Consider the following 12,623-nt stretch of genomic DNA (forward strand, 5'->3'; position numbering starts at 1 on the left):
TCTCCTGTAGGTATTCAATGGAAGTCTGTGTAACACAACTTAAAAATTAAAAGTTAAAAAAAACTTAAAAGTTAAAAAATACCTGAGTGCAATCCACAAATAACCTACAAGATTGGGCTCAAAAAGAGAAAATATGTGCAGATTTTAGCACAGAATCTTCAGCAGCAGATGTCTTTGGGACATGTCATACGACATCATTAAATCCAGAATAATTAGAGGTTTTGGGCAGGACATCACAGATACCCCCAAGTAGAAGAATTCCATTACATTTGTGAACATCTTGAGCCTTCTTCATCCAAGTGGTCAGGTATGCCAAGGGTGCCAGCAGCTCCTCAGCAATGTGATTCCAGTGACAAGCTATGGCAAAGACTCCTATGCTGTTAATTGTAGGTGCAAATAAAACTGTTTTAAGATTGGTGTAATCTCCCCAGGTTTGGACACCAATCTTTTCAACCTGTTCACAAGACAGATCAAAGGGAACTCCACTGTTTCATACCAGGGAAGTCCTTTCAGGTCTGACTGGTCTGTAGTTAGTGTAACACAAATCACATATTTTTGCTTATCACCTGTGTTACAGGTATTTGTACAAACTAAGAAAACCAAAAGCATCCCCCTAAAAAGGGAGCTGTAGCGAAGAGTCTAGAGAGAGGCCGAATAATGATGGAGGAAATAATAATAGTCCCAGTGACAAGAAAAGGGACTGGGTGAGTGTCAGAGTCAAAACTAAAAACAGAGCAGCAAAGGTGAGATCGGAGCTGAGTGCCCACCACAGTACCCAATCCTTTCCTGAAAGCATCCAAGGAGTAGCCAGGCAGAGGCAGGAGAGGGAGAGGAACTCAGGCCTGCACCCACCAGGATGGCTCCCATCAGCCTTCCCTCTCTGGGTGCCCTGGACAGCCAGCGAGGCTGGGGACAGAGGGGGAAGGAGCTGGGGAGGGTGTCCTCTGACTTAGCGAGGCCTTTGGTTGAGAAGGTGCCAATAAAGGGGTGAGAAGTGCAGACAGCACCTCAGCAAGGGGGTTTCAGGGTGCAAGAGAAGGGGCTGTGACATGTGCTCTTGATGTGGCAGGGTGTCGTTCCCCTGCAGGAGGGGCATGGCTCACCCACTGCACGACCCCTGGAATGACTGTGGCCATACCCACTGCTCAGTGAAGTGTCTTCCAATGCACATCCCCAGCTGACCGAGGAGTCAGCTCAGCTTACATGTGAGCTGTGAGGGCCCTGATGGCATCGCTCTCGCGAGGGCCTGGCTGCCTGGCCTCACTTGGACCACGAGCCCTCCTTACCTTTTGTACGTCTGGGTGGGACAAGCGAGGAACTGGAGCGTGTGGAGCCTAGACCGCGGGGAAACAGTTCTCAGGAACCATTGAGCACACTGGTTCATCCTCACCAGGGATGCAGGGCAGGACCTGGCTGCCCCCATCCTCCAAGAGGAGCCGAAAAAACCCTGCAGGGACTCAGAGCAGCCCTGGTCAGAAGTCCATAAGACTCTTCTGGAGGCTGGCCAGGGTCACGGGATGGGCCAGGGCATTCAGACAGTACCCCAGCATGGGTAGGACAAGCTTGGTTATGGCCAGCACCCTCCTTCAAGGGGAAAAGCATCACATCAGCCCTGCCCACCTCTGCAGTATCTCTGATTCCGGTCCTCTAGTTCATCCCAGTTAGGCCCAGGAGAGGGCCTGCTGGCAGAGGGCTGGATGGGCAGATACAGCAGTAGGCTGGTGTCCCACAGGGTGCATGGGTAGGAAGCAGACAGGTACCCCCATCCCCAGCTGCCAGCCCCAAGCTCTTGACCCAGTTGCTCCAGGTGTAAAACACCTCATGAGCACTGGAAACACCTCAAGTTTCCAGACTGGAAAACATGAGCTGCTACTGTCTGAACTACTGCGTCTGGGCCCTGGAGAGGAGAAGGCACAGCAGCAGCATAAAGACCTCCAATTAACAAGCTGTTGGTGGAGGACTGAGAGCCCACTCTTAGTGGATTATGGTAACATTTGTGAAAAGATTTCCACCTTCTGTGGAAAGAAGAGCAAACCTATAGTTTCCCCCAGTTTGGGTGAGGGTCTCTGGAGTTTTCAAGGAGCTTCACCTTTAAGATGAAATTTGATGCCATGTCAAATGATTTTCTCTTCAAAGCCTGCTCTTCTGGAAAATAAATGATGGACAAGAAGATGAATAATTTATTAATCATTCATTTAAAAGAAGTTGTTGGCAATGGTTTAGTCAGATGCAGTGCCTTTGGCCAGTAAAGATACTAAAGGAATAAAGGATTAGTCATCAATATTGCACTGAAAGAAAAAGGTCAAATTTGTCATTGGTCTAAATCCAAAAGGCCAGGTTTTGTTCTGTTATTCTAAAATGGTGGCCTTTGGTCCCTCTTTGATTTTCACACTGCAAAATAATTCCAGCAGAGATGCAGACTCCTCCATGGAATATTTAAACCTATTAAATGTCCCTGCTTTATTTCAGTTGTTTTTTCAAAATCCATCAGGAATAGTTTGTGCACCCTCAAGTAGCTAGGTAGTACAAGCTGACAAGTACTGTATTAAAACAAAGACTTAAGGCATTGTTCAGATACAGAGAAGTGAACCCGGCCTCTGGATTCACAGACCCAAGTGGATTTCCTTGAAGAAATTGTTCGGCAACAATGATTCTTGGATGAATTCCTGACTTGGATTTTCAGAACTTCTATGAGACGGGGTTTCAGCAATGCCAGGATTTCACTCCCTCAACAAAAAAAAAAGCTGATGCCTTCTGACTCCCCTGCAATTGTACTTATACTTCGCAAGCTGGTTCCTTCTGTCCTGCATCCACTGCATCCATGGTAGATAGGTAGGTCTGTGGCTCATTTTTGCCTTGCAGGACAAGTCACCTTTCAAGGGCCTATGACCTTTACCCTGCAACAGCAGCATCAGGAAGCACCACGGCAACAATCAACTTTGCTGGGAGCTGAGAAATGCCAGCTCATGCTAGAAACTTCTGTTTGTATCCGCTGTAAAAATGGAGAGACTCTCAAACATAACTGGTTTTGACAAAAGATAAAGCAGTGCAAGTCCCACTCCAATCTGCTGTATAAATTTGCCTCCTGAATTCACTTTGTGTAGTTTGATATCATTCTCTCTTCTATACAATTTGCTTTTTCCCAGTTTCCATTTGCAAGTTTCTCACTTTTTCTCGTAGCTGTTAAAGTCCAATTTGTCAACATTACTTCAACAGTCAGGTCAGATTGCTAAAGCTGGCCTTGCCTACACACAACTCCAGCAGTCCATTCCCCAAGGGCAAAACTAGTAATTATTGGTAACATTACTCCAAAGACCATTCCTTTCCATACTGTAATAAATATGACAAATGTGATACCACTGTCTGAAAAATATTTTCCACACCTCTTAGGTTTAAGTATAGAAATATTTAGAACTTCTGCATCACAACTGTCTTAATTGCTGGAAATCTGGCTTGCCTTGCTTTGGAAAGCAGTGAATACATTAACATGTTGTTGCTTGTACTCTGCTTACTCACTTTCAGATACACTCAGTACGATTTAATCTAGATTTATAATGTTATGACATTTTATGCCTCAGCTTGCTCAAGTTGATATTGGCAACCTGGGATGTGAATTATTTATCAACAGTGCTTATATGCTGGTATGATGAGCACCATCCAAAGCCCAGGAGGGCAACAGAAGGAAATTAAGAGTGTAGATTTTACCACATACAGAACTTAATTGGCCAGCTAAGAAAATACCTAACAAATATGAATATAACTTCTCCATTTCACTCTCCCAAGGATGATATGGATTGTCAAGAGGGATACACCCACCTGAACCAAAGATATGTGAAAAATAAAACTATAGAAGCACAAATTATTTGCTCTTAACGCATGTTAATACTAGAGCTAGCAGAACTTTTGTCTAAGGAAGCCCTAGGTGCTGGAGCTGCATGGAAATCTTGTGTTTAGCATATTAAACTTAGTTTTTTAGCTCTTCTTATTTTAAAAAAAAGCTAGAAAGCCTCGAGGAGAGATAGGGACTGGAGGCAAAGCAGGTCCCCCAAGCAGCCAACAACATCGCTCTGCTTCTGTGTTGAAGTGTCTAAGCAGAGCAGGACAGAGCTGCTGCATGTTGGAGATGAGCGGAGGTCTCTGAGTGGAGTGGGAGAGACTGGGGGATGGGATTACACCTCAGGCTATATACTGCAGGGCATGAGAGAGCCAGAGGAGTCTCAATGCTGAGGGCTAAAGCCCTCAGGGATTGGTTCTTGTAGTGGGATCAAAAATGTCTTCTCCATAACGAAGCTCCTCCACAGTGCTTGTGGCATAGCAATGCTCATTTGGAGAATCAATATTACAATTGGTACTGCCCTGCAATACTTTGGTTTGAACATCAGCCTGTCCATGTGCCTCCACAGCATCCTTTGCTCAGCCCTCTACAGCATTACAGCAACAGGCAGCCAAGGTCTTAAAACAGAAATACTGTTTGTGGGCACAAGTTCCTCGCTTTGCCAACAGGGGAGAAGGAAGACAGAGAGACATTTCCAAGACAAGTGACTCTGGATGAGATTTCTAGCTTTTCACCTTGTGTTCGGTCCTGAAGGACCAGAAAAATGTGGGTATCTGCAGTATTTCTTGTTCCCATTACCTGCTGATCTTATTTTGTTACAGTTGTTTTCCATTTTTTTTATCTCTATTGATCTTTTTTATATTTTGTGTTTTGTTAAAGTTTTTTTTCCTACAGCAGAGATATTGCAAATACAATGTTATCATGAGTAATGTGCTGACTTTGTTTTCTTATCTACCTCAGGACATTTATTTACCCCTTCTTCACTAGAGGCAGACCTTTCCCACTGCAATTGTTTTTCTTTGGCACGTTATTCTGTATCTATAATGGCTTTCTTCAGGGGTACTACCTGATTTACTGCGCTGAATATCCAAATGATTGGTGCACCGACATCAGATTTACATCAGGTAATTACAGCTGCAGGATTCCCAAGATCTAATCTCCAAGTAATTTGTAAGCATTTTGAATTATGTCTTAATCTTCACTGAACATGTGAGTCAAATCAGTTGTGATGGAAATCAACATAAAACTTGCCTGCTGGCCCAGATAAAACAAATAAATATGCAGTGACTTTTTTTTTTTTTTTGCTAGACAGCCACCTTTGAAGGCTATGATGTTATGTGTTAGTCTCAAATCACCAGCTCTGTTTTACTGACACCACTCTAGAGCCTCCCACTGCTACAGGCTGTGGAGATGCAATCTCAGGCCTCGGCTGAATGAGGATGTGCCCTTGCTCAGCCAGAAGTGTCCACCCAGCAGAGGCCATGTGCAAGCACAGACTGTGGCTTTCTCTCCCCTGGCAGGGAGCTTTGCACTTGATGCAGCTATTCCGACTGAAAGAGAAAAGAGGGGCAAAACCCCAGCATAAATGAGGCTTTAGAGACAAAGGGCTCTTTTCTCTCGTGTAAGGCACATGGGAAGATTAGGGATCATGCACAGTCTGGTTGTATGTTAATATGGTTCCTTTATATTCTGTAACTTAATAGCCTAGCTGAATTTCACCCTGTAAAAATCCCGGAGAGAATGACTGAGCAAGAGCAGCATTACACATTTGGTGCTGCACAGAGGATGGTTTTTAAAGGCACACATAGAAATGAAGATTAACATGGAGGTCTGCGGAAATGTTTTGGATATGACAAGTACGAAGTAACCAAGGTACTTTCTGTTCAGACTGTTGATGCAAGCTCAGTCTTTTCAGACAGCATCACATATTAAAAATCCTGGACATTGTTTAGTTAGAGCTCCCATACCCAACAAAGAAAACACCACATCACATAATTTGCATTATTAATATAATACATATTTATTTTTTTAAAAAAAGGAAATCAGCATTAGCAGTACTTGAAATATTAAATAAAACACAAACAGTATATTCTTCCTCTACAGACCCTTACTAGCTTCCTGTTGCAACTGGAAGTGTTGAGGTTTTATCACCACTTAGCCTTTTTTCTAACTTCGTAGCACACATCACCTCTATTTCTTTCCTTGCTTCCCAATCATTGTCAGAGGTGATTTTCTCAGTGTCTAATGTGGCATGAAATGTAGGGCATGTCACCTGCAGAGTTCCTCAATCAAATGCCTCTGTTTTTTCAGCTAAATGGAGTATGGTCAATGAATCATTCCGGCCAGAAGCTATCAGCATCCTTCAGCGAGTAACTGCTCCATGTGCATGCCCATAGCTCTGTCCAAGCAGCCTTGCTGGCAGTGGGCTGAGCTGCGCTGAGATGTGGATTCCCTTCCCAGCTCCAGTGATGTGCTGGATAAGTCTGTGTTCTCTGTGCTCCTCTTTCCCCAGCAGTAAAATGAGAGCAATAGTACTTGCCTACAGCTCAGTGGTTACTCTGCAGTAACATTCACAGCTGTGGCTGGCTGCCATTAGCCAGCAGTGTCAGTTGGGTACTTTGTCCCCCTCCTTGATGTTCAACAAATGGTGACTATGGCCAGCTGGGAAGTTGAGCTTTTTCTCACACCAGCTGAAAGTGCTCTGGTCTCACCAACAAACCAGTGTGCTCAGGATGCTCACTGTTTTGTCCAGAGTTGCTCTCCACACTGAAGCTATCCAGTGCAGCTGATCCCAGAGGACTGTGATCCCACGACTGACACAGAGATAGAGGGTTATATTTGTCACCAGTCACCTATGCTTCTCCTGTTCAGCAGCCTTCTCAGTAGTGGCGCATCTTTTGACTTGAAAAAAAATCCACCTACCTCATATTAGGTCTCCTATCTGCCTGCTCCAAAGATAAACCTCACATATGTGCTTGAGTAGGAATAACTAGGCAGAGCTGTTTTTCTAATCCATTTCTTGTTTGTTTCTTAGGCCTCCTCTTATTTCTGCTGGGAATGGGAATCAACATTCACAGTGATCTCCTGCTGCGCCAGCTGAGAAAACCCGGGGAAGTTACTTACAAGATTCCTCAAGGTATATTCTTATCCCCCACCTCCTTGGAGAAAGTCGGGCAGCAGGATAGATAATGTATTCTGATGGAATTCTCAGCAAAATGACAATAATAGCAGAGATGCCAGTATCGCACAGGTACTCGCTTTGGATGCCCCTCTGAGCTGCAGGGACTAGCAGACAGTCCATGAGAAGCAACAAGAGTATCTGGAAAACAGGAGCTATGAGGAGAGGTTTTAGGAAGTGGGCTGGGTAATTTAGAGAAGATTGAAATGGGACATAGGGAGAGGATTTTAGCCTTGTGAAAGGCATCTGCAAAGAAGGAAATATTCTTCTCCATGGCCAGGAAGAAATACTGGACTTCTTACACTGCAAAAGGGAGATTCAAAGTGTAAACTTTAGGGGAAAAAATAACACCAAGGATGCAAGGTGCAGAATTTCCTTTCTGTCCCCTTCAAGGTGGGGCTTGGTGAGGAAGAGTGGCTGTGGGCCAGAGTGGTGAACCAGGAAATGTCTAGTTCTGTAGAGCAATTGAGATGGGGATCTGGGAATTCCCTGGTTTTGGTGTTGACTCCTTCCGCTGTCTTGTTATGGATGGTAATATCTCTCCCCCAGAGTTTCTCACCTCCACCACTACTTAACTGCCTCTTGTAGATGCTGTGATTAGCTAAGATGCAAAACTGAGATCCAGATTTTGCATTCCCCAAAGGTCATGGAATTGCAAAATATTTTTTAGGGCCCAAAGAGAATTGACTAATGTTAACAATTTTAATTTAAATCTAATAATGGACTTTCTTAAGTACTTTTCCAAATGAAAATAAATGATTGTGAAAGTGCTGGAAACCTCTGGGTTAGAATCACCTTTGATTCCTGTACTTGTACAAGTCATGTACAAGACCCTCCTTCAGGGCAGTGGGTTTAGGTTGCTGTTATGGGCTCTGAATAAGAAAGATAGAATATTCTGCTGCTGACTTTATGGGAAAGAACTTTCCATATGCATGAGATGACTGTAAAAATTACATATTTTGTCTGTCGATACAGGGGGACTATTCACCTATGTTTCTGGAGCCAACTACTTTGGAGAAATTGTGGAATGGTTTGGTTTTGCCATAGCAACCTGGTCCCTACCAGCCTTTGCCTTTGCCTTTTTTACGCTCTGCTGCATTGGGCCACGAGCTTATCACCATCACAGGTATCAAACCATTTCCTGCTGTATGCTGCTGCTTGCTCTTGGAGTGCAGTTTGCAAAATGCTAGGGAGGGGCAGAGGAGCAGGGCCAGGATTCAAGACAAAATTGAAATTTAATACTATGTACAAAAATTGTATCGGCTTATTTGTGACTGGGTGAAAGTAAGTCTATCAGCTGGAGCCCATGTTCAGTCAGGTGGGCCTGATAGTCATTTAATCTGACATGAGTTACATCACTGCTTCCACCGTGTTAAAGTCTCTTTAAATGTGAACCTTTCCTAAGGGTTCTCTTGGAACCTCTGCAGTCCTTTGGAGTAGATACGGGCCCCTGCTCTGAATTCCTAAAGTTTCTACTTTAGGTCTGTTAGAACCTTAACAGTATTATCAGCTTTCACTTAAGTAAATAACCTGGTGTAAATAGTTTCAGAATGCTTTTTTGCAGAATAACACACAAAGGTTACAAAGCAAGGCAGTTTGGAGGAGTTTTCAGGTTCCTCAGCTATGCTGTATTGAAACTGTGCAGTTTTGTTGTATGTATGCAGGTTCATTCTCTTGCTTATTTTCTTTCAGGTACTATCTCAAGACATTTACGGACTATCCAAAATCAAGGAAAGCCTTGATTCCTTTTGTTTTTTAATGATTGAAATATGGACTCTGTTCTGCTTTTACAGGGCTTTTTTCAATTCCTAGTTTTAATGTTAGGTCTGACTAATTGTACAATTGATAACCTGGGGTTGTAACAGACAAGAAGGTAATCTGGAACTGAAGTTCTTGTTTTTAATTACAGGGAAAATTGCAGATAGTTGTGGGCAAAGGGCTTGTCAGTGGAGTTCTACCTATGGAAAATGGATATATAACTGCACTGACACCAGAGAAAAAGCATTGGCTAAAAACTGATGCAGAAAAGTAGAAAGTAAGCCCATGACTCCAGAGAAAGTCTTCAGCAGCCACTCCAATTTATAGCACTTCTGCAGCTGCTTCTTCCTGCCTCCATGCCATAGTATGTGTGCCCTCAGTCTGCTGGCACTGCCCTAGGTCTTGCCATGCTTTAAACAGGAGTGAGGGTCTCCTTTGCCAGGAAAATAACTCAGCCCATTATTTTTCATCTAAAATCCAGCATAGCTCCCAGAACCATAATGCAACAAGAGGATATTTGTGCCAGCACAAGGCTGGGAGCACTATGCCATGGCACAGAGCGATGCAAAGTACTCAGCGATGGAAGTATCTGAAGCTGACACTCACAAGCACAATGTCTGTGTTCCTTCCTTAAGCAATATTCTCCTCACTGTCAGATGATTAATCTTCAGCCATCAGGGTTTTTTTTAAATGTACTTTGTCAAAGCAATTGTAGCTCCATTAGGATTTTTCTTCTCTTGCAAATCCAGAGCTCTTTTCAGAATAAAAATTTGTCCATTCAAAAACACTCAGTTGTTGTTCATAGAGTCTTGAGATGGTGATGTATGACAAAAGTTAAAACAAATAAAAAGCTCTGTGTTGAAGAAAATATTCTCCAACACTGGCAGTACATTTTGTCTACAGAGAACATTTTCAGATACTCATATTAGGAAATGATACAGAGATATTACTGAATTTTCACAAAAACACAGGATGTCTCTTCTTAATTTCAGAATATAGTCAGGAATTTTCAAAAAAATTTCATTAACCTCAATGGGAGGAGACATCCCTATGGATGTGGATAGTTTTAGTTACACTTTAGACCATAAAGTCCTGCTAAGAATTATGCCAAGTAGCTGGAAAGACCAGACTACACATACTAAACATACTACCTGTTGCTGGAGTAAGCTGATTGACTGTACACAATTTTCTCCAAAACACAATAAAATTTATGTAAAACACAGAGCTGTGCTAGCCTATAACTTACTGTTTGCAGAAACATGTCTCTGTGATGTTGCTTACCAAGTCCTGCTCATGCTGGCTTCCTCCTTCTGGGTAAAGCCTCCCTTATTTGCATATTAATTGTCTTCATTATGGTAGAGCAGAGCAGCCGCCGAGGCTGGGTCCCATTGCATTAGTGCCTGCAGAGCACAGGAGAGCTGGACCCTTTGCCATGTGTAGGCAAAGGTAAAGGAGGGATGAAATAAGGCGCCAGTAGAGTTGTCATTGCACGGGCCATGAATTTCACATCAGCACCAGAAACGTCTTTTGCTTTTGTTTCCTTATTTAAATCCTCTGTGTGGAAACACACTGGGAAGGGGGTTGCTGGATGTGAAGTCAAGGACAGGAAGGCTGGAGGCGACAAGGATGCTGGTGGGAGGGAATGGCCTCTTCCCCAGGGAGTGGATGCTGAATGTGAGCAGCGCTGTACTCCCCAGAGCTCCCAGCCTCAGCAGACCCTCCTTGATGATTCCTCTTTGTGCTTTTTTCCCCCCAAAGCCTCAGAAGTGGTGAGAGAGCAAATAGCCTGTGGGTACCAGTGCCCATAGCTGCTGTCTCCTCCATCTATTGCCAAGCCTGGGAAGGGAGCAGGGACCAAGCTGTGCCTCACCCTTTGGACCAGAACAGGGTTTGTGCACACTTCTCTGTCCCTCCTACCTACCCCTCCTGTCAGAACAGGACTATTCTCTGCATTTATTTTCTCTTGCTTAATGTTTGCACCAGAAGCACTGTTACTATTGACACTATTGGTCTCAAGCTTGGATATCTGCTGCAAGGAGCCGGGGATCAGGGTGGGAGAACTGGAGCTGGCCAGAAGTGGGAGCTGGCCTGTCTGCAGGTGGCGGGGGCCCCACAGCCCTGTGCCCCTGAGCAGAGGGTGCCTCAGGGTGCTGGGCACCTTGAGGGAGCAAGTCCATCCTCTCTGTCACAGGCCTTGGATGTGGCGCATGTAAAGGGGCTGCAGGTAGTAAAGGAGCACATCTTCCTTCTGCCCTGCCCCATGGTGTTTTTGGAGAGCAGGAGCAACGCGTGTGCTTTAAACCCTCCATAAGCAACGATTGCACTTAATAGTGATGGAGAGGAGATGTAGGCTCTCCCCATGCTGAGTTTCTCCATAAGGCGGTGGCTGCCCCTCTGCCCCTGCGGGGACACCAGCCTGCCCCAGGGTGGCACACCTGGGGGCACAATGCTGCCAAGAAATTTTTTTCATCTTCCCTTATTTTTATAAGGAAAAATATATTCACGTTGTCTCTGGGAGAAAAACATAGTGGAGATTTTCATATCCCTCTGCTCAGGCCTCTGGAGGCTACATACACATATGATTTCAGAGTTGACTGTGAGGTGTTTTGAAAAGCAGCACTTTTCTGACTTCCTTTGCAATGTGCTTTTGTTCTGCCAAAAGCTAACAGAAGTGTCCTCTGCTGGTAAGCGTTTAAAATAATAACAAATTCCTTTTCTGCCCCTTTTGCAATACAGTTTTTCTGTTTGGTTTCCTCCGATTATTCACAGTTTAGTTTTTATTTATCTTTGAGGAACATTTGTGTTTGGGTGCTGTTCCCTTGGAGAGGCCTTCCTCAGGACAGCTCTGAGTGTTGCTGCTAGAAAGACCTCTCTTATATGGAATTGATAACCCAGCCTTCATCCCTGCTGGCAGCCTGCTGGGAAAACTAATCCTTTATTCCCAGGACTCTTGTTAATTTAATTATTTTTGTATTGTTCGAGTGCTTTTTTCAAAAGCTGACTTTCCGTAAACATGTGCTATACTGCTGTGGTAATACACAAATGGTTTAATCATGCATCTGACAGTTTCTCCTGTGAAACGCATTTTCTGCACCTACGTGATCAGACAGACCACTTATTGATACCAGCATTTAGATATCTAATCTCTTCTGACAACTGAAAACAGAATTAAACGATGTTCACTGGAAGGCAAAGAGGAGAACAATGGCACTTGCCAGCCCTCATTCCCATCTCTATGTGCCACACGCACTTCAGCCTTCGCCTGGCTTCGGTCCATGCTTCAGAGGAGAGGTCACTCAAGACAATAGAAAACCGGCTCCAGGCAAAGTAGGGCATTTGTAGCTATTGTTTTAAAATACATATTTTACATAATATATTTACACAAAAGGCCCAAACCTCCAATTTGGGCCACTGAGTGACTGTCTTTAGGAAAAGCACTCATCTGAGAGCTGCACTCCTGCTCACATTACTCTACTGGAACACAAAGCCTCTTACACTTGGCCAGAAGGTCTGAATGTTTCTGCAGAATTACCAAACCGTGGTGTGTCTTGGAGCCAAAAATACTGAGGAACTCTCCCTAGGTAGGTAGAGTGGTCTAATGGCTTGAGCTCAAGAATATCTGTTTTGTACTTTTGATGGTGACACTGATTGACTGATGAACTTCAGCAAGTTACCACTTTTGGGGTTGTTTTCCTTTCTAGTGCTTTTCTCTGGAAATGGTCTTGAAGGCCAGGATTTGTTTTCATAGTACTTGGCAAAGCACTCCCAAACTCAGTTGAGGCCTGTAGATACCAATATAACACAAGTAAGATACAGCCTGTTGCATATTCTTGGGAGAAAGAGTTAGTATAA

General features: G+C 44.0%; 1 protein-coding gene across 1 annotated transcript in view; it reads left to right on the forward strand.

The window, feature by feature from the left end:
- Positions 1–9,860, forward strand: part of SRD5A2 (steroid 5 alpha-reductase 2) — a 28,319-nt gene extending 18,459 nt beyond the window's left edge. The window contains exons 2-5 of the mRNA XM_074820661.1: positions 4,796–4,959; positions 6,870–6,971; positions 7,989–8,139; positions 8,706–9,860. Coding sequence (XP_074676762.1) covers positions 4,796–4,959; positions 6,870–6,971; positions 7,989–8,139; positions 8,706–8,772 — 484 coding nt within the window. The 3' untranslated portion in view covers positions 8,773–9,860. The remainder of the gene's footprint in view (positions 1–4,795; positions 4,960–6,869; positions 6,972–7,988; positions 8,140–8,705) is intronic.
- The last annotated feature ends 2,763 nt before the right edge of the window (positions 9,861–12,623 follow it).

The sequence above is a fragment of the Strix aluco genome, chromosome 3, assembly GCF_031877795.1.
Source record: "Strix aluco isolate bStrAlu1 chromosome 3, bStrAlu1.hap1, whole genome shotgun sequence".
Classification (NCBI taxonomy): Eukaryota; Metazoa; Chordata; class Aves; order Strigiformes; family Strigidae; genus Strix; species Strix aluco.